The sequence below is a fragment of the Furipterus horrens genome, unplaced genomic scaffold (assembly GCF_987537825.1).
Source record: "Furipterus horrens unplaced genomic scaffold, mFurHor1.1.pri manual_scaffold_4, whole genome shotgun sequence".
In the NCBI taxonomy this organism is placed as follows: domain Eukaryota; kingdom Metazoa; phylum Chordata; class Mammalia; order Chiroptera; family Furipteridae; genus Furipterus; species Furipterus horrens.
In genome coordinates this window covers 85,586,220-85,614,213 of record NW_028327174.1, presented here as the reverse complement: position 1 = coordinate 85,614,213, position 27,994 = coordinate 85,586,220, and the positions used below count along the sequence as shown (strand labels likewise).

General features: G+C 42.2%; 1 protein-coding gene across 1 annotated transcript in view; it reads right to left on the bottom strand.

Annotated features, from left to right (window-relative positions):
* CRYL1 (crystallin lambda 1) overlaps positions 1-27,509 on the bottom strand; it is a 130,108-nt gene extending 102,599 nt beyond the window's left edge. The window contains exons 1-2 of the mRNA XM_090273703.1: positions 27,398-27,509; positions 24,708-24,815 (exon numbers count right to left, since the gene is read on the bottom strand). Coding sequence (XP_090129829.1) covers positions 24,708-24,815; positions 27,398-27,438 — 149 coding nt within the window. The 5' untranslated portion in view covers positions 27,439-27,509. The remainder of the gene's footprint in view (positions 1-24,707; positions 24,816-27,397) is intronic.
* Between the last annotated feature and the right edge of the window lie 485 nt (positions 27,510-27,994).

The following is a 27,994-nucleotide window of genomic DNA, read 5'->3' as shown; positions in this document are numbered from 1 at the left end:
CTACAACTAGAGAGGACTACAACTACCTCAAAACAAAAGATAACTAGAAATTCCAGAAAATAAAACTACACGGAAGCCCAATGTACAAAGTTATAAACCAGCGGCGCTCATCGGGCAGGTAAGAGGAGTGAAGGGGGGCAGTGCTGTTTGTGGTAGCACCAGGGACAGCGGCAGGGAGAACAGCCCCAGCAGCAGGGAGAACAATCCCAGCGGCAGGGAGAACAGTCCTGGCTGCAGTTGAGCCCCAGCAGCTCCCGACCCCAACGCTGGGAAAAGCAACCACCGCATTGCCTCGAACGGTGAGGCCCAGAGGGAGGAAGGATGGACCGAAGTCTCCCAGTGAAGAATAGCGGCAGGAATCCATCTTGGACCTCTGCCCCCACACAAAGTGCCACAGTGCCGCGAAATAAGTTGCGGATCGCCACCGGTCGCTGGGCAGTGGCGACAAAGGGCCACAGCGCGGGGAAAAAGGTTGCGGATTGCCACCGGTTGCTGGGTTGTGACGAGTACACAGGCTCTGCCCCCTATAGTCGGCCCAAGAAAGCAAAACGCATCTGTCAAAATGAGGCAGACAACTATAGAAATCCTGGTGGCGCAGCTCACCAGGCAACAGATGAAGAATCTGACAGATGAACAAATAAGAAACCTGTCAGAGGCTCAGTTCAGGGCCATTGTTATCAGGTGGCTTACAGAATTAACAAAAGATTTGGAAAAAGACGAGAAAGGATTGAAAAACACTCATACTGAAAAGAACAAAACCACATACGAGACAGATGGTGAGGAAATAAAATCCAGAGTTCAAATCAACAAACTGGAACATAGAAAAGGAACAGTCAACCAGTGCAGAGAGAGGAAACAGGAAGCAAGGAAAATGAGGAGAGGATCAAAAACCTCTGGGACAGCTATAAGAGACAGAACATAAGAATAATTGGATTGCCAGAGGGCGAAGAAGAACTAGAAATTGAAAAATTAAGTGAAAATATAATAAAGCAGAACTTCCCAAACTTGGGGGAGGAAACAGACTTACAGGTCCAGGAAGCACAGAGAGTTCCAGAAAAACTGGACCCAGGGAGAACCACTCCAAGACACATTATAATCAAAATGTCAAAAGTTAAAGATAAACAGAGAATCTTAAAAGCAGCAAGAGAGAAGAAAAGAATCATGTACAAAGGGGTCCCAATAAGACTATCAACTGATTTCTCAAAAGAAATTCTGCAGGCAAGAAGGGACTGGCAAGAAATATTCCAAGTAATGAAAATCCAAAACCTACAACCACAAATACTCTATCCAGCGAAACTGTCATTCAGAATAGAAGGGCAGAGAAAGTGCATCCAGGACAAAATAAAACTGAAAAAGTTCATTACATCCAAACCACTATTATATGAGATATTAAAGGGACTGGTTTAGAAAAAGGAGGATCAAAACTATGAACACTAAAATGAAAACTGCAACACAAGCACCAACAACAGAAGCTAGGGAATTGAAACAAAGGCAAACTAAATAGGCAATGAGAGTGGAAAAAGAATTATAGGTATGGGGAACATATTGGGGGGAGGTCAGCAGGGAGGGGTAAGGGAGGGAGATGGTACAGGAATTATGAAGCATAGCAGGAGGGAATGGAATAGACAGGAAGAGGCTGAGAAGAACTATATGCACAACCAATGGACATGGACTAAAAGGGGGGGACAACTGGAGGGAGGGGTGCCACCGGGTGAAGGGGAGCAGAGGGAAGGGAATTTGGGACAACTGTAACAGTATAATCAATAAAACACATTTTAAAAAATATTAAGACAAAGACAATATTTTTCTTTATTAAAGGAGTGGTCACTTTAACTGGCATTAAATGTTGTTTAAACTTGAATCTTCTAGATGGTAAAAGAGGGTAGAAGTCAAGCAAGGACAAAATACCGTATGAACTACAACTCAGAAATAAACTGATTTAGGGACGAGCTTGTAGACTTTGTAAAAAATCCTTTTGGCTAGAGTTGTTCCAACTGATTCATGTAACAATCTAGGCCTTGGAATTCCAATTATATATGGTGAATAAAAAACAATATCTTTTTTCCCTCCAGAAACCTCAATAAAAACAGACTAAAGGAATCGCCCTAATTGTATTGTAATCATTTTGCAATATCGTATCGTATCGTATCGTATCGGCAGCCGTCCGTCTCGAGAGACGATGGTGTAGCTTCTTAAGAGTCTATCTGCACCGCTGAGAATGGTTGTGCAGTCCGACTCAGGAGTGACACGGTATCTGTCTCCTCCCATGTTGAATCGACATCTTGCGATGACGCTGGAGTGTCCTCTCCAGTGAAGCTGAAGCTACAGAGCCTGGGCAGGGTGATATGGAGGGTCTGCTGTTGCCCATGCAGCAGAACCCCCCCCCTCTCTTCGCAGCTGAAGGGTCCAAGGGAAAGACAGAGTCAATACAGCTTGGCTTCAGGTGCGCCGCAGGAGTTGCCGGTGTTGACTACAACGTCAAACCGCCTTAGGGACTCCGGCTCCGGATTTTCTGTCGGGGTTTACTCCCTTAGCCTTTCCCCTGAAGAGGTATGCCGCAAGGCAGCGGAGGTTTTTTGGAGTCAGAGTTTTCCTTCTCTGATGTGCCCTGACTGGAAGATCTCTTTTTTTTCTTTTTAGAACTATAATTACATGTCTTATGTCTTTTTTGTTCTGAGTTTTTTAATTTTTTTATTTTTCAATTACAGATGACACTATATTATATTTGTTTCAGGTGTATAGCATAATGGTTAGACATTTATATAACTTATGAAGTGATCCCTCTGATAAGTCTGATTACCCATCTGACACTATACATAATTATTACAATATTATTATATTCTCTATTATATTATATTCTCTACCCTGGCTGGTTTGGCTCAGTGGATTGAGCGTCGGCCTGCGAGCTAAGTGAGAATTTTGCAATATGCAAATATGAATTTGTATTATACATCTGAAAATAATATGCTGTATGTCCACTATACCTCCATAAAGTAATTTTAAAGTAAAACTACAGGGCCACAGGTGATAGAGATCAAGATACACAATGAACGACAGAACTAATTTTTTGGAAGATGGGAAACAATGCAAGAGAGGTAAGGTGAATGACCAGTGGTGTGGACAAAGCTGATATTTACGTATGGGGAAAAGAAAATGCCCAAGAGAAGGAAGTCAAAGTGTCTCCCAAAGGACCTGGCAAAGGTCAGGGTCTGCATACACCAAAGGTGACACAGCAGAAGTGAGGAGCCTGGAACCCATGAGTTCCCCCCTCCTCAGTCCTACAGAAACTCAACTAGAACACACCAGACACATGAGAGGGCGGGCATGGCGTACTGTAGAAACAGGGAGTTGAGATCAGGTATATACACTTAATGGTGAGAACCCCCCACAAATATACACACACCCTCCAGGCACTTTCCTGAGATAAGGAATAAGAATGCTGGATGGAGAGGAGCAGGTCCTCTATTGGAGACACTCTGTATCAAGAAGAGACACACAGGTACTGACACCTGGAGATCTCAGTGAGAAAGCTGGACCCCTGCCAACTACTCTGAAAATGTCCCCACGGGCTGTTAGCCTGATCAATGCACACAAATCTCACAAAGTTGGTCAGTGCCTCTTTCTTAAGCACAATATACCACTACCCATCACAGGACAGCCTCTAACATTAAAGATAGAGGCCAAAACAAAAACAAAATTCAGTATGGAACTATAAGGAAGCCATAACAATACAAGGAATGAAAGATAGTTAAAAAACTTGTAATATCCTCAGAAAGATTGGAGAAGATATTACATCCAGTACTCAGTAATAAGAAGGAGTAAGAAAGAAACATATAGAGAAAGAAACTGCAAATGAAATACATGGTAGTTCAAATGGAATCTTTAATGAAAGGATTAGAGGGTCAATCTGTGGAAATCTCTGAGGAAGAAGAACAAAAAGTCAGACATGACTAAGAAAAAAGAAGATAGAAAATTAAAGGACTTTTCTACGTGGTCCTACATCTGACTAGTGGGAGTTCTAGAAAAAGTTCTGCTTGGGAAGAAAAATAAATAACTGAAATGAAAACATCATTTGAACTGTCCTGATGACAGCATGATCTGTGAACAAACAGGTAAGTAAAGTTGAATGACCCAGCTGCACCGTTGGGGGCAAGGGTGGTTAGAGAGGAACTTAATCAAAGAAATAATACAAAAATACGCATATATCCCTAACGGAAGGATATGTTTCAGATGAAGTATGAAGTCTACATGTAAGAAGACACAGGACAGGAGACTGAAGGTCTGGCTTATAAACTCAGTAGTAATAGTTGTCTTTATTATGTATTTCTTTGATGATAATTTTTTTTCATATAAAAATTTTTAGCTATTTTAGAGTGACATTAATGTGATATCTGTAATTTTGTGACCTCTTTTCTTCCAGTCCCTGGTAGAGTGGTGCTCTGCACCAGCAGTTACTTCCACCTTTAGCAGGAACCAACTAGGAAAAACTGGTTTCTTCAGAGTGGGGTGACTCTGTGTGTTATCTGCCTAGACGATGCTGCTGCTACTGTTCCGAGCACCCTGACTTGGCTCTGTCACTGAAACAGAGGCCCGACTAGACTCATCTGAGTGTAGTTTTTAAAATCATGACTGTCTCCAGTTTCCCAAGGGCTATACACAGTTATAAGCCCAGACTCTCCACCATCTGAATCTAAAAACCTCAGTGAAGTATAGGTTGGGCAAAAGTAGGTTTACAGTTGTTCGTAGGGAAAATACAATTACTATATAACACAAGAATAAAGAGTGTGTTTCACATACTCACAACTGTAAACCTACTTTTTTCCCACCCTGTACATACATTTAAATATGCCATAGAAAGAAACAAAATGACCTCCATTTGTTTCCCAGAACAGCTGAGGCTCTGACTGCCTGGATCCACAGCTCCTACCTCCCAGGCAAGTCCCTGTCCCTGCTTTCTCCCCTCTCCTCTCTGGGATTCTTGGGAGTTCTCTTCCCATCAGCCTAGGGGTACCATTAATATTTGGGTGGTAGGGAGATACTCAGGGAGCAGTGGGCCTTCTTAGGCCCCACATCTGTCAATTTAAGCAACATCTTCACTAGAGAATCAGGCATTAACCCAGTTAATAAAAGTGTACTTTGATTTTCTATCTGTCATTATTGGAAACCTCACAGGAAAACAATCCACACCCTTCATACCAGGTAAGCTTCACAGCTTACCTTCACTGTTAACATGTATTTGTCTACATAAAAGCACATAGGATCATGATATAAGCGTGTACACTCAAAATATTCAACATTCACTCTTTGTTTGCCATACGAAGATAGTCAAAGCATTCTGATGTCCCCCTAATTTTTTAAGAGTACAATTAGCATATATAACTTTCACAGATCAGATAAAGCAAAGTTACTTCCATTGGAGAAGAAAAACAAATAAGTGAAGCCATCAGTTGAACTGTCCTGATAACAGCCTAGTGACAGCATGATCTGTGAACATACAGATAAGTCAGGTTGAATGACCCAGTTAAACCCTTGCCCATGGGGGTGAATATTTAACAAGAGAACTTCTGATCACTTCTGAACTTTTCCGTCCAGTTAGGTTCAGTCAACCCGCTTCTCAGCACCCTACTTCTAGAAGTGTTTTGATTAACGCACTGAAAATAGTTTACTGCCCAGGAACAGGGTATAGTTAGGTGAGTCTTGTTTATTGTCCTTCAATAAAGTTGAAAAGACCATCTCCATGAATGTCTTATACATTTTTCTTATATTTATACCTAGACTGAATACATTTTTTGGGTAATTGTAGCAAATTTTAAATTGTTTTGTAATCATATATGGACATTTTTTTCCACCTGGCATGTATTTTTCCCAGCCTCAAAAATTTACCAACAAAGCCTATGTTCAAATTTCACCATTTTAAATTTCACCTAATAGTAAAGTATTCATTATCAACTTGGCTAGAACTGTTCAGCTTCTCCTGGAATCTCCTATTTCTTATACATCACTTACCTATGTCCCAGGGGGAGAGAGGAGATAGTAAATATTTCAGGTTTTGCAGTTCATATGGTCTCTGTCACAACCACTCAGCCACAAACAATATGTAAAGAGTGGGTGTGGCTGTGTTCCAGTAAAACTTTAGTTATGACAAGGATTGGAACTGACAGTTCTATCTCACTTCCTGCAGAAGTCAAATTCCCACAGGAGCAGGACAGCTATAACAAGACAGAACCAGGAAACCCCAGAACCTAGAATAAATAGGTGTAGCAACCTAACCACAGAGACACGACCAAGGCCAGTGTATCAGTTCTCTATCATCTGTTGTCACCAGCTTGGGCATTAAGAATGTTGGCTGGGACTTCCGGTCAAGATGGAGGTATAGGTAGACACACTTTGCCTCCTCACACAACCACAGAGAGAATTACAACTATATCTCAAAACAAACAACGAAAACCGCCAAAAAAAAATTGAGCTGTGTGAAAGTCTGACAATCAAGGATTTAAACAAGCCACACTCACCCAGAAGGGTAGGAGAAGCAGAGTCGCAAAGACAGGCACAAAGGTGCAGACATGCAGTGAGACAGGGGCGAAATGGGTGGTGCTGCACACACATGTGGTGGATAAAAATTGGGATACCTTGGGAGTGAGCAATCCAAGCCCCAGACCAGACCACAAAGCCCAGAGTTCCAATGCCAAGAAGATAAAGCCCCATAACTTTTGGCTGTAAAAACCAGTAGGGGTTGGGGTGGCAGAAAAAACTGCTGAATTTTCAGGAATGTCTATTTAAAGGGCCCACACAGACTTAGAACACACACAAAACCCACTCACTCTGAGTTTCACCACAAGGGCAACAGAGTGACAGTCGCATACAGGAAGTAGGTGAAGTAACTAGAAACGGGGCGAGTGCCAGGCAAACCTCCAAAAGCCAGGCAGCAGAAAGGTCCCTTCTCCAAGCCCTCCCCCCACACAGAGCCACAAAGCCATGAAGCAGATTGCTCCACCCTAGTGAATACCTAAGGCCCCACCCACATACAATTTACAGGTGCCTTTTCTAATACAGGGAGTCAAAGCAGCTCTACCTAATACACAGAAAAAAACACAGGGGGCTGCCGAATTGAGGACAAAGAAATATGGCCCAAATGAAAGAACAGAACAAAACCCCAGAAAAAGAACTAAGCAAAATGGAGATAACTATCCTATCAGGTGCAAAGTTCAAAACATTGGTTATCAGGATGCTCAAGGAACTCACTGAATATGGCAAAAACATAAGGGAAGAAATGAAGTTACACTAAGTGAAATTAAAAAAAAAAAATTACAGGGATCCAACAGAGGGGAAGATGAAGCTGAGAATTAAGTCAATGATTTAGAACACAAGGAAGAAAAGAGAATTCAAAAAAATGAGGACAGGCTTAGGAACCGCTGGGATAACTTTTAAACATATCAACATCCATGTCACAGGGGTGCCAGGAGGAAAAGAGGAAGAGCAAGAAATTGAAAACTTACATGAAAAAATAACAAAGGAAAACTTCTCTAATTTTGTGAAGGCAATAGACATACAAGTCCAGGAAGCACCGAGAGTCCCAAACAAGTTGGACCTACAGAGGACCACAGCAAGACACATCATAATTAAAATGCCAAAGGTTAAAGATAAAGAGAGAACCTGAAAAGCAGCAAGAGAAAACGAAGAGCACTACCTACAAAGAGTTCCCATAAGATTATCAGCTGGTTTCTCAAAAGAAACTTTGCAGGCAAGAAGGGACCCGCAAGAAGTATTCAAAGTGATAAAAAGCAAGGACCTACAACCTGGATTACTCTAACCAGCAAAGCTAGCATTTAGAATGGAAGGGCAGATAAGTGTTTCCAAGACAAGGTAAAGCAAAAGGAGTTCATCATCACCAAGCCATTATTGCGTGAAATGTGAAAGGGACTTATTTAAGAAAAAGAAGATCAAAACTATGAACATTAAAAAGGCAACAAATTCGCAACTATGAACTGAATCTAAAAAAACAAAAACTAAGCAAACAACCAGAACAAGAACAGAATCATAGATATGGAGATCATTTGGAGGGTTATCAGTTAAGAAAAGGAAGGGGGAGAATAGGAGAAAAGATACAGGGATTAAGAAGCATAATGGGAAGGTACAAAATAAGACAGGGGGATGTCAAGAATAGTATAGGAAAGGGTGAAGCCAAAGAACTTATATGCACGACCCATGGACATGAACTAAGTGGAGGGGGACTGCTGGAGGGAAGGGGGATATTGGGCAAAAGGGAGCAAAGGGGGAAACTTGGGACAACTATAATAGCATGAACAATGAAATTTTTTCTTTTTTTTTTAAAGAATGTTGCTGGACTCAATCAGGCTCACTCATGTGGCTGCAGTTAGATGATGGGTTGGCTGGGGGCTATTGCTCTAAGATGTCTTCACTCATCTATTGGTGTCATCTATTGCTGACAGCTGGGACACCTGTCTCTAGCTGGCTAGGCTGAACTGACCGACAGGATGGAGGATGGAGGATGGAGGACAGGTTCTGACAGCAATGTACCACCTGACAGTTCAAGTCCCTGGCCAAGCCCAGAGTCAGAGAGTGGGAACAGCAAAGTCATATGGCAAAGGGGACTGTGGACAGGGATGACAGCAATGTGTGGCCATTTTGTGATCTAGTATCTTCAGTTATTTCAGCCAAAGGTATGTAAGAAAACTAAAAGCCGATTTCACACCAGAACAGATCAGTCCAATGGAAGCCAGATCAAAGCTGAGATTGAGATGTTTCACCAAGTGTGCAGAAATCAGAACAGCAAGTTAAAAACAAGCTCCAGGGCCCAGATACCAGGAACACCAAGTTCAGGAAGAAGCAGTTCAGTTACTCAGGAGACAGAGTCCAGGGCAACTACTTCATTTTAGTGGTCACTTCTGGTGGTTTGTTAAATCCATATCTATTTCAAAAGCAGATTCATTTTTAGGTGGTTTGAGCACCACAACAACCATCTTCGGCTGGTAGAGAGGTGGCAGTGAAGACACTGAGGCAAGTACGTTTACTGAAAAAGGGCAATTTCTGACTGGAAACCAGTCAGACAAGGGAGCTTGTGGTCCGCCCCACAGTGGGTTGGTCACTGAGATGTCACCATGGCCCACACTAGGAAGTCCTGGTCCCTGGAGGGCAATACTGGCCCCATCTCTACATGGTGATGAGACTGGATCCAAATCATACAAAGTAAAACACTCCGGATCGATGGGTCCATATGACAACTTCACTTATTTGCTTTTTTTCCCTTAAAATACATTCATCCTCTCAAATTCTTACTTGAGACTTACTGTGTGCCCAGCACTGGGCATATGATGTAGAACAGAAATCAAGTAGTGAAGCAACTGCCAATGAGGTTTGCCAAGATCAAGCTACTTTTCTATTCTGAGATTTAAATGTGTCAAGTTTTAAATAGGAAAAGTTTGGTCTTGGATGACAGCATTTTAATTATTTTATTTTATTGATTATGCTGTTACAGTTGTCCCAATTTCTTTTCCCCGCTCCCCTCCACCCTGTGACCCCCCTCCAGTTGACCACCCCCCTTAGTCCATGTCCATTGGTTGTGCATATAGTTCAACATCTTCCTGTCTACTCCACTCCCTCCTACTATGCTTCTTAATTCCTGCATCATCTCCCTCCCTTTCCCACTTCCCCCTCCCCGCTGACCTCCCCTCAATATGTTCCCCATACCTGTAATTCTTTTTCCCTTCTCGTTGCCTACTTAGTTTGCCTTTGTTTCGATTCCCTAGCTTCTGCTGTTGGTTGTTGTGAAAGTTTTCATTTTAATGTTCATAGTTTTGATCCTGCTTCTTCTAAATAAGTCCCTGTAACATCTCATATAACAGTGGTTTGGATCTAACAAACTCCTTCAGTTTTACTTTGTTCTGGTAACATTTTCTCTGCCCTTCTATCCTGAATGACAGCTTCGCTGCATAGAGTAATCATGGTTGTAGGTTTTGAATATTTCTTGCCAGTTCCTTCTTGCCTGTAAAGTCCCCTTTGAAAATCCGCTGATAGTCTTATTGGGACCCCTTTGTACATAATTCTTCTCTTCTCTCTTGCTGCTTTCAATATTCTCTCTTTATCTTTAATTTTTGACATTTTGATGATAATGTGTCTTGGTGTGGTCCTCCCTGGGTCCAGCCTGGACCTGTAAGTTCATTTCCTTCCCCAAGTTAGGGAAGTTCTGCTTCATTATTTTTTCACATAATTTTTCAATTTCTAGTTCTTCTTCACCCTCTGGCAATCCTATAATTTGAATGTTCATTCACTTATAGCTGTCCCAGAGGTTTCTGAGCCTCTCCTCATATTCCTCATTTTTTGTTTCCTCTTTCTGCACTGGTTGACTGTTTGTTCCCTCTCTATGTTCCGATTTGTTGATTTGATCCATGGCTTTCCCTTCCTCGCCACTTGTCTTATATGTATTTTTGTCCATTTCAGCAGAACTAGCCTTCATTCCTTCCCTGTCTTGATTCAGCCCCGCTGTTAGGTCTGTAAGCTGCTTTATGACTATAGCCCTGAACTGAGCCTCAGAAAGATTTGCTATTTGTTCATCGGTCAAGTCTTTTATTTGTTTTTTCATTAGCTGTGTGATTGGTGTTTCAATCATTAATTCTGCCATTCTGACCGTTTTGTTTCTCTTTCCTTCTTGGGCGGGGCGCTGTCACACCTCCTACGCTATACTGGTCAGAGCCTCATGTGCTCATCACAACTGGGTGACCCTTCTCACCACACTGTGGCGCTTTGCGTGGGGGCAGGGGTCCAAGATGGATTCCTGCTGTTACTCTCCGCTGAGGAACCAGGAGCCTCCTCCTCTGTCCCCACGCCCTCTGGGCCTCATAGTCCGAGACAATGGGGGTCTGCCTTCCCCAGTGTTGGAATCGCAAGCTGACGGGTCTGGTCTGTGGCCAGGACTGGCTTCCAGGTGCTTCTCTCCTCCCCTCAAATACAGATGTCTTTGAATTCTGCAAACAGAATTACAGCAAATGCATAAAAGAAGAAGTGAAGGCTATGCTAAGTGAAACAAAGGAAAATCCACACAAAAACCAATGGTGAAGGAAAGGAAACCAGGGTTCAAATCAATGATTTGAAACATAAGGAAGAGAAAAAGTCAACCAGTGCAGAATGAGGAAGCAAGAATTGAAAAAAATAAAGAAAACTTCCCAAATTTTGTGAAGGAGATGGACATACAGGTCTGGGAAGCAAGGAGGGTCCCAGGCAAGCTGTACCCAGAGGGGACCACACCTGGACACATCATAATTGATAAAGAGAGTCCTGGGGGCAGCAAGAGAGAGGCAGAGAGTTGCCTACAGGGGGGTACCTATAGGACTATCAGCTGATTTCTCAGAGGACACTTTGCAGGCAAGAAGGGACTGGCAAATAGTATTCAATGTGATGAAAGGCAACCTACAACCAAGATTACTCTATCCAGCAAAACTATCATTTGGAATGGAAGGGAAGATGAAGTGCTTCCCAGACAAGGTGAAGCTAAAGGAGTTTATCATCACCAAGCCATTATTATATGAAATGTCAAAGGGACTTACTTAAGAAAGAGAAGATCAAACTATGAGCATTAAAATGACAACAAACTCACAACTATCAACAACTGAATCTAAAAAATAGAAACAGAATCCAACTAAACAAACCAGAATAGGAACAGAATCGTAGGTATGGGGATTATTTGGAGCATTATAGCTGGGAGAGGGGAGGGGGAGAAATGTGGATATATATGGTACAGGGACTAAAAAGCATAACCAGTTGGTACAAAATAGACATGGGGACGTTAAGAATAATATAGGAAAGGGTGAAGCCAAAGAACCTATATGCATGACCCATGGACATGAACTATGAAGGTGGGATTGCTGGAGGGAAGGGGGGTACTGGGCAGAGGGGAGCAAAGGGGGATAAAATTGGAACTACTGTAACAACATAATCAATAAAATATACTTAAGGAAAAAAATTCTCCAACACACACATATACAAAAAAAGAAATGTGCTTGTTGCTATTTCTGTGCTCACATAGCTCTCACAGATATCACATAACATCTGAATAATAAGGGTAAGGAAGTCCTCGTGAAGCTCACAGCCTGGTGGAATGGATGGATGCAGACCACCAGAGTGTCATAAAAGGACAGCCATTGGGCACAAACTATTCTGCCCCTTCAGTCAGTTCAACCCAATTAGAAAGATACATTATTTATAGTTCTTAACAAAAGGTTCTCCTTACACTTTATGCCAAATACATGGGCAGGAACATTTTAATCTTGTGTTCCTGACCACATGAGGACTACAGCCAACACACAGTGCTGTTGCTGGTATGAGCAGGCACCACAGTTAACCTGTAGTCTGACACCGTTTACTGGCTGAAAGAAGCAATAGTAATTCTTTCCTGGCTGAAAAAACTTTGAAACTCAGAACTCACCTTACTGACCAAAATAATTACAAAAATAAGTTTTGGACTCAATTCTCTTAACTTGGCCTCTCTCTGTATAAGAGAGGCATATTAGAAAATCTTTTGATTTAAGAAGGGAAAGCAGTGGCTTTCCTTCAGTCACAAGACCAAAAATTAAGTACTCCCTAGGAAGGCAACATGACACTCTTCAACCTGATTTTCCTGCAGCTCTTTGCACACAATAACTCAAGAAGAAAGAGGTAGTCAGTCAGAATATACCCTGAGATTCCCTACGTCCAGCCAAAGAGGTACAACCAGTTCTCCCTATTTACATTATCTCAGCTAAAATGTCAGTTGTAAGGATTCAGTCACTGCTCTCGAGAAAGCTATGTGTACTCTTTTTAAGTCTTAGATACATAAGAATTCAGTACATTTGCTTTTTCTACAATAAGGCAGCTAAAAGTAATAAATTATTTTTGAAATTTTTGGTTTAAAAGTCTTACAAACTGATATCTAATCTAATTGGGCACCAGTAACACTAAGAAATATTAGTTTCCCATCAAGCAAAGTAACAGAATAACAAGAAAACCTATCATATGACCTTAAAAAAAAAAAAAACCTACCCACAATTTCCCCATGTATTCTCTGATGCCTGGAAGAACTTTAAAAGTGACCAAAACCTTTAATGATATGTCTAAAAAAAAAGGCCTAAAATACAACTATTCCATGATATAGAACAAAGAACTTTTCATTTAGGTAACTCAGAGTTTTCTCTTGGCCACAACTGAGTTGGAATTGGCTTTATGAAATAAAAGATGAAATGATAATAGAGTTGAAAGGTGTGGAGCAAAGGTCGGTAAGCTATATATAGCCCACTGGCTAAACCTGCACCGCTGTCTGGTATATGGCCTGTGACACAAAGAGAGTTTGTGACATAAAAAGTTTTTATATGTTGAAATTTTTTTTAATCAAAAGAATAATAATACTTTGTGATATGTGAAAATGATATGAATTCCAAAGTTCAGTGTTAATCCATTAAGTTCTATTGGAACACAGCCATGCCCACTTGCCTACATATTGTCTACAATGGCTTTTACGCTATAAGGAGGTACTACAGAAACCATATGACCCGAAAGGCCTAAAATATTTACTGTCTGGCCTTTATAGGAAAAGTGTGTCAACCCCTGGTTTGCAGCCCAGGCTGAGCTGACTTAAAGCATGGATTAATCAGAGGTTCAGGGGTCTCCTCTTCCCCAAGCTCTTCTCTCCTCCAACCCCAGGCCAGTTATTGAGTATGGGGACCCAGGTTACTTGGTGGTGGCAAATGTAGCTCAGCCCCAGATTTAGAAAACCACTGGGAGCGTGGTGGCACACAGGACCCACTCCACATACCGGTTTTCCCGTGGGGAATCAGGCCTGCATTTCTATAATAGCTTTAAAGCCTGCTTTCTGCTAAAGGACTCCCTCATTCTGGGCTGAGAACAACAGATGTTCAGCATGAAACCTTGATGCAGTTTCTTACGGCCTATTCTGGGCTGATTTTGCAAGGACAGGATGTAGCTAGATCAGTTATCCTTATCATCCATGCATGTATAACATTCTTTTCTCTGTTATATAAAAGTAATAATCATATAAGGGAATAACTGGCACAATAATTTATAACTTTCTTGAATGAAATCCACCTAAAGAGTTAATAAAAGCCTGTTCAGGCAGGGGCAAACCATGCTTTCTCCTTTAGAGAGTGGGCAGTTTTGTCCCCTCTTCTCCACAGGATTCTTGCAGTCCATGTGCATTTATTCATTTCATCCACAATGCCATGGACCCCGCTGGTCAGAGGTCTGTGACAATTGAGCTAATATCTCTTAGCTCCAAACCCACCTACCATAGACACTAGCACCAGAAAAAACAATTTAAAGTCCAGGCCTGCTGAAAAGTCAGTATCACCACCTAAGAGTACCAAGGCTGTCCAGAAAGTATCCAGCCATGTACTATGCAAAATAGCCATTTATTGAAGAAGATTCAAAATACAAGAAACACTGTTCATAGGACAATGACACGCCACTCCCATTCAAAGTAGGCACCTTGGGACCTCACACAGTTCTCCCAAATTCCATCAGCTGCCCCATCTCTTCCCTTTCAAAAGTGATTTTAGTTTTGGGAAAAGCCAGCAGTCCCAGGGCACCAAATCTGGGCTGTGCAGGGGCTGAAACACCTGGGTGATTTGATGTTTGCCAAAAAAATGCACAAGATGTGATGCATGAACAGGCATGTTATCGCGATGAAGCTGCCAATCACCAGTTATTTGCTCATAGCTGCGGCCTTCTGAATCACCCGAATAGTTTCCGTGGTGGAATGTTCAAGCTTAATGCAAAATCTGATGCAGATTCGTTGCTCTATTTGCTCAATCATTTTGAATGTGACAGCCACACAGCACACATGCACACTCAGCGGCATGTACTGTCCCCACTGACTAGTACAGTAAAGTTGTCATTGTTCACACATGCGCATTCCAGTACCTTCTCCTTGGCTGCCAGGTTACATCAATGTCGGGCAAGCTGTTCTCATTATATTAACAATGGCTAGACTTTTTCCGAACAGGCCTCATATAAGACCAGCATTACCATCAACTACCATTTCCCAAATGGAGTTTGCTGTACTCTCTCCTACACAAACCACTTAACATGGTAGTAAGAAAAAAATTTAACCAAGCAGGTGGAATTTTACTTATTTAGAAATACCATAAGTTCCTTCAAGTTCTGTACAACTGCATTCCCCTTAATGGTTTTTCATTATCAATAAATTACTTCCTATTACTCCCTACACCACCTGCATGAAATCAAATAGCAAGTTCTTTGTGCTGCCTTGTTTCATACCTCGATGGCTTTTAAAAACACTTGGACTCAGTCTAAGGAAAGCCTTTTACTTCTTGGTTCCTTTTTTATGACTAGTCCATGTTCTCTCAAGAGGTGTGTACCACTGACCTTTGAACAATGTAGGGATTGGGGGCATGACACGCACACCCCCAGCTGAAAATCCACATACAACTTTTGACTCTCCTAGAACTTAAACTGTCCCTCAGTATGCATGGGGATTGGTTCCAGGACCCCTGCAGATAACAAAGTCTGTGGATCCTCAAGTCCCCTATATAGCATGGCACAGATCAATGCATACAGTCAGGCCTCGGCATCCTCAGGCTCCCAACCATGGATCAAAAACAGTACAGGTATTTACTGAAAAAACCTACATATTAAGTAGAGCCACGCAGTTCAACCCCATGTTGTGTCAATTGTACTTTCTTCTGCATTACAATAGAATATACGGTTTTGAGCTGTTTTTATTGAGGTTTAAAATTTATCTAAAGGTTTAAAGATTTCCACTTCCAACATGATCGTGGACCAGAAATTCTGAAGGACTTCTGTTTACAAAATCACAGGATCCTGCATAAGAACAAATTTTATATATCAGGGATTCACAAGAACATAATTAAGGATAATTTTCAAAGCTCCCCCTTTAATAAAAAAAAGAAAAAAGAAAAATAACTCAAAGAAGACATATAAATGGCAAATAAGCATGTGAAAAGGTTCTCACATCATATGTCATCGGGGAAATTCAAATTAAAATGAGATACCACTACACACCTAACAGAACAGCCAAAATCCAGAACACCAACAATACCAAACACTGGGGAGAATGTGGAGTAACAGGAACTCACGCATTGCTATTGGAAATGCAAGATGGTGCAGCCACTTTGAAAGACAGTTTGGTGGTTTCTTATAAAAGTAAACATATTCTTAACATATGATCCAGTGTTCATGCTCTTCAGTATTTAATAAAAGATATGAAACTTTTGTCCACACCAAAACCTGCACACAGATGCTTTATTCATAATTGTCAAACTTGGAAGCAACCAAGATGTATTTCAATACATGAGTGGATAAGATAACTCTGCTATATCGAGACGATGGAATATTACTCAGCTAAAAGAAATGAGCTATCAGCCCTAATAAGGGAGGGAGAGAATGAGTTCAATCACCAATGGCCCACGATTTAATCAATCATGCCCATGAAATAAAGCCTATATAAAACGCCAAAAGGACAGGGTTCGGAGATCTGGGTTGGTGAACACAGGGAGATTTGGGGAGAATGGCACTCCAGAGAGCATAGAAGCTCAACATCCCTTTCCACAAATCTTGCTCCATGCATCTCTCTATCTTGCTGTTCCTAAGTATATCATTTTATTATAATAAACAGGTGATCTAGTAAGTACACTGGTTTCCCATGTTCTGTGAGCTTCTCTAGCAAATTAATCGAACCTTAGCAGTGGTGGTGGGTACTCTGATTTATAGCCAGTTGGCCAGAAGCCCAGGTGACAACTTGGCATCTGAAATGGAGGATGATGGTCTCATGGAACTGAGCCCTTAACCTATGAAATCTGATGCTGCCTCCATACAGGTTGATTGTAGGATACCCAGCTGGTGTCAGAGAATTGTGTGATGGCATGGGGGAAAAACCTACATGTTGAAATCTCAATTATTTAACTCAGGGCTCAAGAAAGTTGTTCCATAAAAGGCCACATAGTGATATTTTAGGCTTTGTGGCCACATAAGGTCTCTGTTACATATTCTTTTTTTATTTTATAAACCTTGAAAATATAAAACCAATCTGAGCTCATGGGATACAAAAAACAGGCTGCACACCAAGTGTGGCCCACTGATGGTGTCTTCAACACTGATCTGTTACACCGTATATTTCAGGAATTCATTTTGGACAACCTACTTCTCAATCTTCCCTCTCCCTGTAGAAAGTGAATCCTCAAGATCAGAAATCTTAGTCTACTATGCTTACTACTAAACCCCCAGGGCTAAGATGAGCTCAATCGGCAATTTCTTTTAAGTATATTTTATTGATTATGTTGTTACAGTAGTTCCAATTTTTTTTCCCTTTGCTCCTCTCTGCCCAGTACCCTCCTTTCCTCCAGCAATCCCACCCCCCTTAGTTCACATCCATGGGTCGTGCATATAAGTTCTATAGCTTCATCATTTCCGATGTTATTCTTAACTTCCCCCTATTTTGTACAAATCAATTATGCTTCTTAATCCCTAAACCATATCCAGATATCTCCCCCTCCCCCATCCCAGCTAATAACCCTCCAAATAATCCCCATACCTATGATTCTGTTCTATTCTGGTTTGCTTAGTTGGATTTTGTTTTTATTTTTTAGATTCAGTTGTTGATAGTTGTGAGTTTGTTGTCATTTTAGTGTTCATAGTTTTGATCTTCTTTTTCTTAAGTAAGCCCCTTTGACATTTCATATAATAATGGCTTGGAGATGATGAACTCCTTTAGCTTCACCTTGTCTGGGAAGCACTTCATCTGCCCTTCCATTCCAAGTGATAGCCTTGCTGGATAGAGTAGTCCTGGTTGCAGGTTGCCTTTCATCACATTGAATACTGCTTGCCAGTCCCTTCCTGCCTGCAAAGCATCCTCTGAGAAATCAGCTGATAGTCCTATAGGCAACCCCCTGTCGGCAACTCTCTGCTTCTTTCTTGCTGCCCTCAGACTCTGCCTTTATCTTTCCCTTTGGCATTTCAATCATGATGCGTCCTGGTGTGGTCCCCTCTGGGTCCAGCTCACTCAGGACCCTCCGTGCTTCCTGGACCTGTATGTCCATCTCTTTCACAAATTTTGGGAAATTTTTCTCATTTTTTTCAATTCTTGCTTCCTCATTCTGCACTGGTTGACTGTTATTTTCTTCCTTATGTTCCAAATTATTTATTTGAGCCCCGGTTTCCTTACCTTCACCATTGGTTTTGTGTGGATTTTCCTTCGTTTCATTTAGCATAGCCTTCACTTCTTCCCTTATGCGTTTGCTGTATTCAAGCATATCTGTCAAGTCTCTGAGCATCTTTATCACCAGTGTTTTGAATTCTGCACCTGTTAGGCTGGCTATCTCCCCATCTGTTAGGTTGGCTATCTCCTCATTGCTTAGTTCTCCCACTGGAACCCTGATCCATTCCCCATTTTGGGCCATATTTCTCCGTCTCCTCATTCTGACAGGCCCTGTGTTTGTTTGCCTCTGCGTCCCAGGTAGATCTGTCACTCCTGTACCTGGTAAGGGGCGGAGCCTTAGGGATTCATCAGTATAGGGTGACCTGTTTCACCACATTGTGGCGCAGTATTTGGGAGAGGGGTCCTAGAGGGAACAATGCCGCCTGCCCAGCACTCACCCCTTTCCAGGCACCTCTCCCACTTCCGCACCGGACTGGAGCCTCTCTAGCTGCTGCCCTGGCCGTCGTTCCCAGAGTGGGTGGGTCTGTGGACGGTCTAGGACCGTGGGGGCCCTTTAAACAAGTGGACTCTGCTGAGACCCGCAGTTTCTGGCTCCACCCCAACCCCCACTGGTATGCACAGTCAGAAACAATGAGGCTTGATTTTCCCCAGTGCTGGGACCATGAGCTGTGAGGTCTGGCAAGGAGCTGGGAACGCTCCCCAAGTGTCCTCCTGACTTTAAAACATGTGACTGCTTTCTGCTGGCCTGCCTCTGCCACTGCTGCTGCTGCCAGCACACCGCATCCTCTCTGTCCAAGCTCCGCCCTTCCTACCTGTCTGGATGAGTATTTCTTCTTTATATCTTTGTTTGCTGGACTTCCATGCAGTTTGATTTTCTGGAACTTCTGGTTGTTTCTAGTTTTGAGGTAGTTTTATTCCTTCTTAGTTGTGGAGGGAGATGCAGCATGTCTGTCTACGCCTCCATCTTGGCCAGAAGTCCCTCAATCAGCAATTTTTAATGAACGAAAGTAGGAATAAGTCAGTCAGGAAAAAATATTATTTTATTTAAAACCCCCAATGATTTCTATAGTGGAGGCCATTGGTATTCCACCCAGATCTCTGAATCCCTTTAATCAGAAGTGGGTCCAACCCCAGCTTTTGAATTTTTTTGTTGCTAAAGGCTCACACTTGCCCTCTCCCTCTGAGTAAACCTAGACCAGACCCAGACCAGAGACCTGGAAGTGCATGAGTTCACACCAATCAAGGAGGGACCCCAGGAAGTGACTGCTAAGCTCACTTGCCTTCAGGGGTGACAGACTGTGCAGGGTACTTCATGCTCCAGAAATCCCCTGGAATCTTGATGAGCCTGGAATTTCTGAAATATGCCCTCAGCTGGCTTCTTTGTCTTCCTTATCCTGTCCCCTCATTGTCACACTGGCTCTCCTGGGAACACTTCCTTAATCAACCACAGACTCAGGAACCCTCATCTCAGGACCTGATCCTGAAGATTCTGATCTAAGACAATTTTGGGTATTGGTACATAGTATAAAACAATATTATTAAATGTTCAAAAATTTGAAAAGTGGAGCCACAAAGAACGAGCAAACATAGAGAAACTATTAAAAGTAAACAGGTATATTTGGAAAGAAGCAAATAAAACTTTTTAAAAGTATATTTTATTGATTATGTTGTTACAGTTGTCCCAATTTCATTTCCCTTTGCTCCCCTCCTACCAGTACACTCCTTCCCTCCAGCAATGCCACACCCCTTAGTTCATGTCCATGGATCGTGCATAAAAGTTCTATGACTTCACCATTTCCTATATTATTCTTAACTTCCCCGTCTACTTTGTACCAACCAATTATGCTTCTTAATACCTGCACCATTTCCCCATTTCTCCCCCTCCTCCCTCCCAGCTGATAACCCTCCAAATAATCCCCATACTTATGATTCTGTTCCTGTTCTGGTTGTTCGCTTAGTTTGTTTTTGTTTTTATTTTTTAGAGTCAGTTGTTGAGAGCTATGAGTTTGTTGTCATTTTATTGTTCATGGTTTTGATCTTTTTCTTAAATAAGTCCCTTTAGCATTTCATATACTAATGGCTTGGTGATGATGAACACCTTTAGCTTTACCTGTCTGGGAAGTACTTTATCTGCCCTTCCATTCTAAACGATAGCTTTGCTGGATAGAGTAATCTTAGTTGTAGGTCCTCGCTTTTCATCACATTAAATATTGCTTGCCAGTCCCTTCTTGCCTGCAAAGTTTCTACTGAGAAATCAGCTGATAGTCTTACAGGCACCCCTTTGTAGGTAACTCTCAGCTTTTAAGATTCTCTCTTTATCTTTAACCTTTGGCATTTTAATTATGATGTGTCTTAGTGTGGTCCTCTTTGGGTTTAGCTTGTTTGGGACTCTCTGTGCTTCCTGGACTTGTATGTCTATTTCCTTTGCCAAATTCGGAGAGTTTTCCCTCATTATTTTCTCATATAAGTTTTCAATTTCTTGCTCTTCCTCTTCTCCTGACATCCCTATGGTTCGGATGTTGGCATATTTAAAGTTGTCCCACAGGTTCCTAAGCCTCTCCTCATTTTTTTCAATTCTTGTGTCCTCATTCTGTACTGGTTGACTGTTTTTTTCTTCCTTATGTTCCCAATCATTAATTTGAACCCTGGTTTCCTTCCCTTCACCACTGGTTTTGAGTGGATTTTCCTTCATTTCACTTAGCATAGCCTTCACTTCTTCCCTTACACGTTTGCTGTACTTAAGTATATCTGTCAAGCCTGTGAGCATCTTTATCACCAGTGTTTTGATCTCTGCATCTGTTAGATTGGCTATCTCCTCGCCTGTTAGGGTGGCTATCTCCTAGTCGCTTAGTTCTCCCACTGGAACCTTAAGCCGTTCCCTCTTTTGGGCCATACTTCTCTAGTCTCCTCATCTTGGCTGCTGTGTTTGTTTGCCTCTGTGTCTTAGGTAAGCTGTCGCTCCTGTTACATTGTAAGGGGCGGAGCCTTCAGGATTCGTCAGTATAGGGTGACCTGTTTTACCACATTGTTGTGCTATTGCGGGGGGAGGGGCCTGAGAGGGAACAATGCTGCTTGCTCAGCACTCACCCCTTTTCCAGGCACTTCTCCCACTTTGTTGGGACTGCCACTTCTCCAGCTGTTGCCCTGGCCGTTGTTCCCAGAGTGGGTGGGTCTGTAGACGTTCTAGGACCGTGGAGGCCCTTTAAACAGGCGAACTCTGCTGAAAGACTGGCAGTTTCTTCCTCTGCCCCAGCCCCCACTGATTTGCACAGTCAGAAGCAATGAGGCTCTATTTTCCTTGGTGCTGGGTCCATGAGCTGCACAGTGTGGTCTCGTGCTGGGAGTGCTCCCAAGGTGTCCCTCCCAACTTTTTTATATGTGTGACTGTGCTTTCCACCAGCTTGCCACTGCTGCCACCTCCACCACACCATGTCTTCTCTGCCCCAGCTCTGCCCTTCCTACCTATCTGGATGAGTATTTCTTCTTTATATCTTTGTTTGTTGGATTTCCATGCAGCTTGATTTCCTGGAACTTCTAGTTGTCTCTAGTTTTGAGGTAGTTGTATTCCTTCTTATTTGTGGAGGGAGATGCAATGTGTCTGTCTAGTTCTCCATCTTGGCCAGAAGTTGCAAATAAAACTTTTAAATAAAAATTTAATTTTTGAAATAAACTCAGTGGATGATTTAAACAGCAGATCAGACACAGCTAAAACTAGAGTTAGTGAAGTGGAAGAAAGATCTAAAAAGTGTATCCAGAATATATTTCAAAGAGAATGAGAGAAAGAAAATACAAAGACAGGTTAAAAGTTATTAATAAATTGGTTTAATATGCATATAATCATAATCCCAGAAGGAAAAATAAGCCCAGTAATCTCAGTCTTCAGTATGTACCCTGTAGACACTCTTGCACTCATGCACTGAGGGACACATGCCCCAAACTGGAAACAGTTCTAATGTTCATCAAAAGGATAAAAGAGAAATAAATTATAGCAAAGTCACACCACAGCATATTATACAGTAATGAAAACAGATGTTCTATAGCTATAAGCAACATATATGAATCTCAGAAATACTTTGATAAAGCATAAAACTGAGCAAAATAAAACCATATATTATTTGGGGATAGATAGATATTATAAAACTATTTTTTAAGCAAAGTAATGGTAAATACAAAATAAAGGATATCTGTTGCTTCTGGTGGGAAGGCAGGAGGATCAAACACACAGGGTATTGATAATGTTCTAGGTCCCAAATTGTGTTGTAGGTTTATAAATATTCACTTTATTGTCTTCTTCCTAAACTAGCATAAGTGATCTATCTAATTGCATATATCAGATATTATATTTAAAGAAGTATTTGCAGGACTTATATAAAGCAAATAGTATAGATGAATGCTGAGGAACTCAGACCCACTCTTAACATGTAGATAGATCCACTCATTTACTGATGGGCACTTAGGCTGTTCCCAGCACTTGGCTATTGTATATAGCACTGCTATGAACATAGGGGTGCATAGGTTCTTCTGAATTGGTGATTTGGGGTTCTTAAGGTATATTTCCAGGAGTGGAATCACTGGATCAAAGGGCAGTTCCATTTTTAGGTTTTTGAGGAAATTCCATACTGTTTTCCACAATGGCTACACCAGTCTGCATTCCCACCAACAGTGCACTACATCCTCTCCAGCCTTGTTATTCGTTGATTTATTAACGATAACCATTCTGGCAGGTGTGAGATGATATCTCATTGTGGTTTTAATTTGCATCTCTCCAATGGCTACTGATGTTGAGCATCTTTTCATATGCCTATGGGCCATGTCTATGTTCTCCTTGGAAAAGTGTCTGTCCAAGACCTTTGTCCATTTTTTAATTGGATTGATTGTCTTCCTGGTGTTGAGTTGTATGAGTTCTTCATATATTTTGGAGATCAAACCCTTGTCTGATTTATCATTGGCAAATATGCTCTCCCATAGGGTCAGTTCCATTTTCATTTGATGATGGTTTCTTTAGCCTTGCAGAAACTTTTTAGTTTAATGTAGTTGCATTTCTTTTTTTCCTTTATTTCCTTTGCCCTAGGACTCACAGGTATGGATAACAGTGTAAGAACTGACTGCGGAAGCAGGGGTTAGGATGGGAGGACAAGGGCAAACAGGGAAAAATTGAGACAATTGTAATAGAAAAAGAATAAAAATGATTTAAAAATATGTAGATAGACTATAACTAAAATCTTGTATCTTACTGGGTCTGTGGGCAGGTTATTGACCATTCATAGACCTAACTTTTCTCATAAAATAATGGCAATAATATCTGCCTCATTGGGTTTACGATGAGAATTAATATGGTAAGATTACTAGACTATAAGCTCCATGGTGGACAGGACTGTATCTGTCTTGTTCCTCTGTGTATCCTTAGTAAATAGCACATGCCTGGAATTTAGTATGTGTTTATGTCAGTTCCTCTTCCTTCCATAACAGTATAGAATAAAGCATTGGTGCAGGGAGGAGGGCATAGCTTTATAGTAGTTGTTTCTTTTTTCTTTTTCTTTTTTTGGGGGGTTTTTGTTAATAGACATTTTATCTTGACATTTGCTACATGTCACTATATGTAAGAAGAAACTTACATATTCTTAATTTGTTACACAACATAATTGGACTCAGGTATATAATTTCTTGATGCCTTTGGCCTGACATCATACCCTATATATTAGTCTTTTCATAAAGTAAATGATAAAGTATATTTCTGTTATACAAAAATGTAAATTCAAGTTACACATCCATGGATAGCCCCCAAAGAAGGATAATAACCACCGGAACAAAACAACATCTGAGATGGTCAAATTGTGTTCAGTGACTGTCATCTCAGATAGGTGGGAATCTGGGCACCTTGCCTTCCGTCACATTGCATTAGCTTGGCCCTTCTATCTCTGACCTCCCCATTCTCATTCTTTCCCCTTTGGCTCCTATTCTTCTTCTATACCCTGTGGTTAAACCTAAAACTCACCCCTCGGCATCTGGTAAGCTCACCTACTTTCACAACTTTATCTACTACAGATATCACAGTTAATCTGGGTCCTGCTGTCATTAGATCAATAGGTCAAAACAAATCTCAAATACATCTCTGTTCCTAAGATGTATTGCCCATACAATTGCGGCTCTCACATGCCGAAAGCCAGCTCGCCTGCCCAGAGAGAAGGCAGGACACCCAGATCTGCAACCCCGTACAACACAGCAAGAGTTTACAAACCCACTCAGACTGGTAGCCTGAGATTTATATTTAGCTCCCCTACTCCCATCACAAATCTTTACAACCCTAAGGGTCCTATGCTTACAACTTAAGCCTCTTCTTAGTTCAGGTCTCAAATGCTGTAGGCCTGGCCTTTACCAGCTCAATGGCAGTGTAACAGCTGTGAAGTGAAAGAGTGAAGTCACAGAGGTTGATGGCCTTGAGAGTGTGATAAATGAGACCCACGGAGAGCAACAGTCAGTGCTCCTCCCCGAGGTACAAACTGCTTACCTGATGTTTTCCAGGGCGTTTGTTATCTGCTGCTGCTCAATATCATACAGTTTCACCCTGAAGCCTCCACTGGCAAACAACATAGCCCAGCTTCGCCCAATGACGCCACTAAAGGGAAAGAAAATCAAGGGAGGCTTCCAGTTAACTTAGTAATTAAACAGTTTTTCATTCTTAACCCAGAGTAAATTTTTTAAAATTATACAGCATCCTATTCTTAAAGTATTTGATGTCTTAAAATTACACATTTTGATAGCTGTATTGATTTTAAGTGTTATCTGTTTCCACTAGGAACTCCTTAATTCTCAACTCCAGTCCAGCATTTATATTTCACATGGAGCACCACCAGACAGGTAGTTAACACACACTCACAGTGAAACAAAAGTTACAGTAGGGAGGTGCCAGGATGGCATACACATGACAGGCCCCTATGGGAACCTTCATCTGACCATTGTCTTAGGCAAGTCACTTACCCTGAAGACCAGTAATGGTTCCCCTGTATCTTCAAATAAATAATTTATTGCTATCACGACCGGCACTGGAGCATGTATCAGGTACCAGGCAACATTAAACATGTTATGTATCTCACCTCTGTTATTCTTTTACAACCATCCTACAAGGTCAGTGCTATTATTATTCCATTTTATACAAAAGAAAACGAAGACATAGGCAGGTTACAATAATATAGGCTTTAAGTTCTGGAGGTGAGGTGAACCCCAGTAGTCTAACTCTTGAGTCCTAACTACTACATTTTGCCCACTGTTTCAGATATACTGGAAATAAAGGAACAGAGGAATGTGTTAAATGACATTACAGGGTTACATTCAGCAAATTTTAGAATGTGGGAAATTTACAACAAATTTCCTATTTGGGGTAACTGACATTGTGTGAATAGGGTAGGAGAGCTCCCTCTACAGGCTCTCCTGACTCCAATTTACATGAGGTTTCTTAATAAACACAGTTACTCAGAAACAACAGTATTATATACAGGATTAAGCTCCTCTGTAGATGTGTAAGGCCAGCAGAAATGAATGTCTGAGGACATCACCCAAATGCCAATCTCTCTTCAGGATATCCATTTCTACTCCCATTTTTTAAAGCTATCATTACCAAATTTTCCCTCTCTTTATGTTCCCACAGCCCTGGACCCGTCTTAATTCTTCAAATGTACACTCTTACACTCTCAAGCCCACGATTCTGAAGGGACTTGCTTTGGGGCTCACAGAAAAGCTAAGTGGCCCTGAAGAAGAGTGGCCTTCATGAAAAGATCAATGAAGAATTAAACAAAGACTATATTTTTAGCAAGGACTTTCAGGCGGCTGTCTGGTATTGATGGAAAAACAATGGCCTGACAGGTTTCTGAAATTGAAATACCATGTATTTTTTAGTCAGTTGAAATCCAAGAATGAAACTCAACCAGGTTTTAGGGAATGTAAATGGATGTTTTTTGAAATTACCTATGGGACCCGGAAAGAGAAAGAAGGAAAGGAGAAGAGATGGAATGAGAAAGGGATGAAGGGCAGGAAAGCAGCACTACCCTAGAAACAGAGATTGGTGTCTGCTGAGGTGCTGAAGGTGTGGGAATAGGCACGACTTTCTATCCTGTGCTAAGTCCTGTGGTCATTATAGTTTGCCATCCCCATCTAATTCCTTGTTACCTTCTCTCAAGGAATCAGAAATAAACTGACTTGCCAACCTCAGATCCTACCAGAAACTATGCTCCTTCCTGCTTGATTAGGTGCAGACAGAACACCACTCCAAGGCATGGTGGGAGACATACAACATCCAGCCCTGGACATCAAAACTGCAAGGCAAGCAGTCACCATGCATGGTACAAAGTACCTAGGCAGCTACACCCACCCACATGCCTGGAAGGGACAAGGGCACAGTTAATGCCACTTACTCTGTGATCAAAAAAAACAGCTGATAAGGCATCCTGACTCCTCAATGGACCGTAAAACTTATGGGGGAAGGAGAGGGGGGGTGTCTGGTAGGTCAACATTTTAGAGGCATAAAGGGACACAAGGCCACCCCCCAAAAGGTGCTTCTAACTATCAATAGCAAGTATCAACATGTGGACAGAGTGCTATGAGAGCTTACCAAAGGTAAGGTACACAAAAATATCCTTTTTTTTTTAAATTAAAAATAGCAGGAAATATTTTAATAAGGGTGGGAGCACCAACCAGAAAAATTTCGATGGAATAGCAAACTGAGTTCCAACGTTCCCCTCTGGAAAGGGCGCATTCCCACCAAGAATTAGGCATGCCAAGGTATTCGATAAGCACCTGTTCCTCCCGCTCCAGCGACTCGGTGGGGAACAGAACGCGTTCCCTTCGTACACACCAGTTGGGTTCGTTCCATTTCGGTCCCTTAATGGCTGTGGACTTGGGTACCTAAACTGCTTAACCTTGGTTTTCTTTTCCATAAATGGGAATGGTCAACAACACAGTTCTGCAGACAAACTTCATGTTGCCCACACAGAATGACTGGCACTTCTACTTGGGATCGCAGGCAGGCGGCATCACTGGGCGAGTCCCCTAAACCGCCTCTGCGCGCGGCCTGCGCATTCAGCTTTCCGACCCGCCGCTGCGTCAGCGTAGAGAGATCCTACAGTGCTCCACGGCCCTCCCGACCCTCCTCCCGCCCCCCCCCCCGCCCCCCGCCCTGGCGGGCCCCCGGTGTGCGCTGGTTACCTGCCAACGATGAGGACCGTGCCGGTCGCAGCCATAGCCATACTGAAGTAGTGTTGGCCAGGAGGCTCCGCAGGCAACAGCAGCTGTTTCCGCCTCTGGGCGCTGATGTGCGCAGGGTTCCGCGAAGGGCGGGCCGGGGCCCACGCCCATTGGCTGCGCTCGGAGTCGAGCAGCACAGATTGACTCCGGATTGGCTGGAGCAGGGCCAGGAGGCGGATGCAAGCGACTCGGTCCCTCGCAGACCAAGCCTCCACCTTCGTGGTACCTACCCGGTGAGTAGAATGCGGGCAAAGCTGGCCATTCAAGACGAGCTGGAGGAAATGCCGGTGGGAAGCACGGGGACCAGATACTCGGAGTTCAGTAATTTACTGTTTATTTTTCCGTTTTTCATCGTACACCCTAAAATCAGTGTGCATGGAGGGCACTTCCAGGTTGGCACAAGGGCCTCCTCCAAAGGACTGCAGGAAAACTATTACTAGGTTTTCCCGATTAAAGGCATCAGTAGCTCCTCAGTACACCCCAGCTCAGGCTTTAAACTAAGAGTGGTTACTGCTGAGTTTACACTGACTGTGCATTTACACAGGTATCTTACCTGTC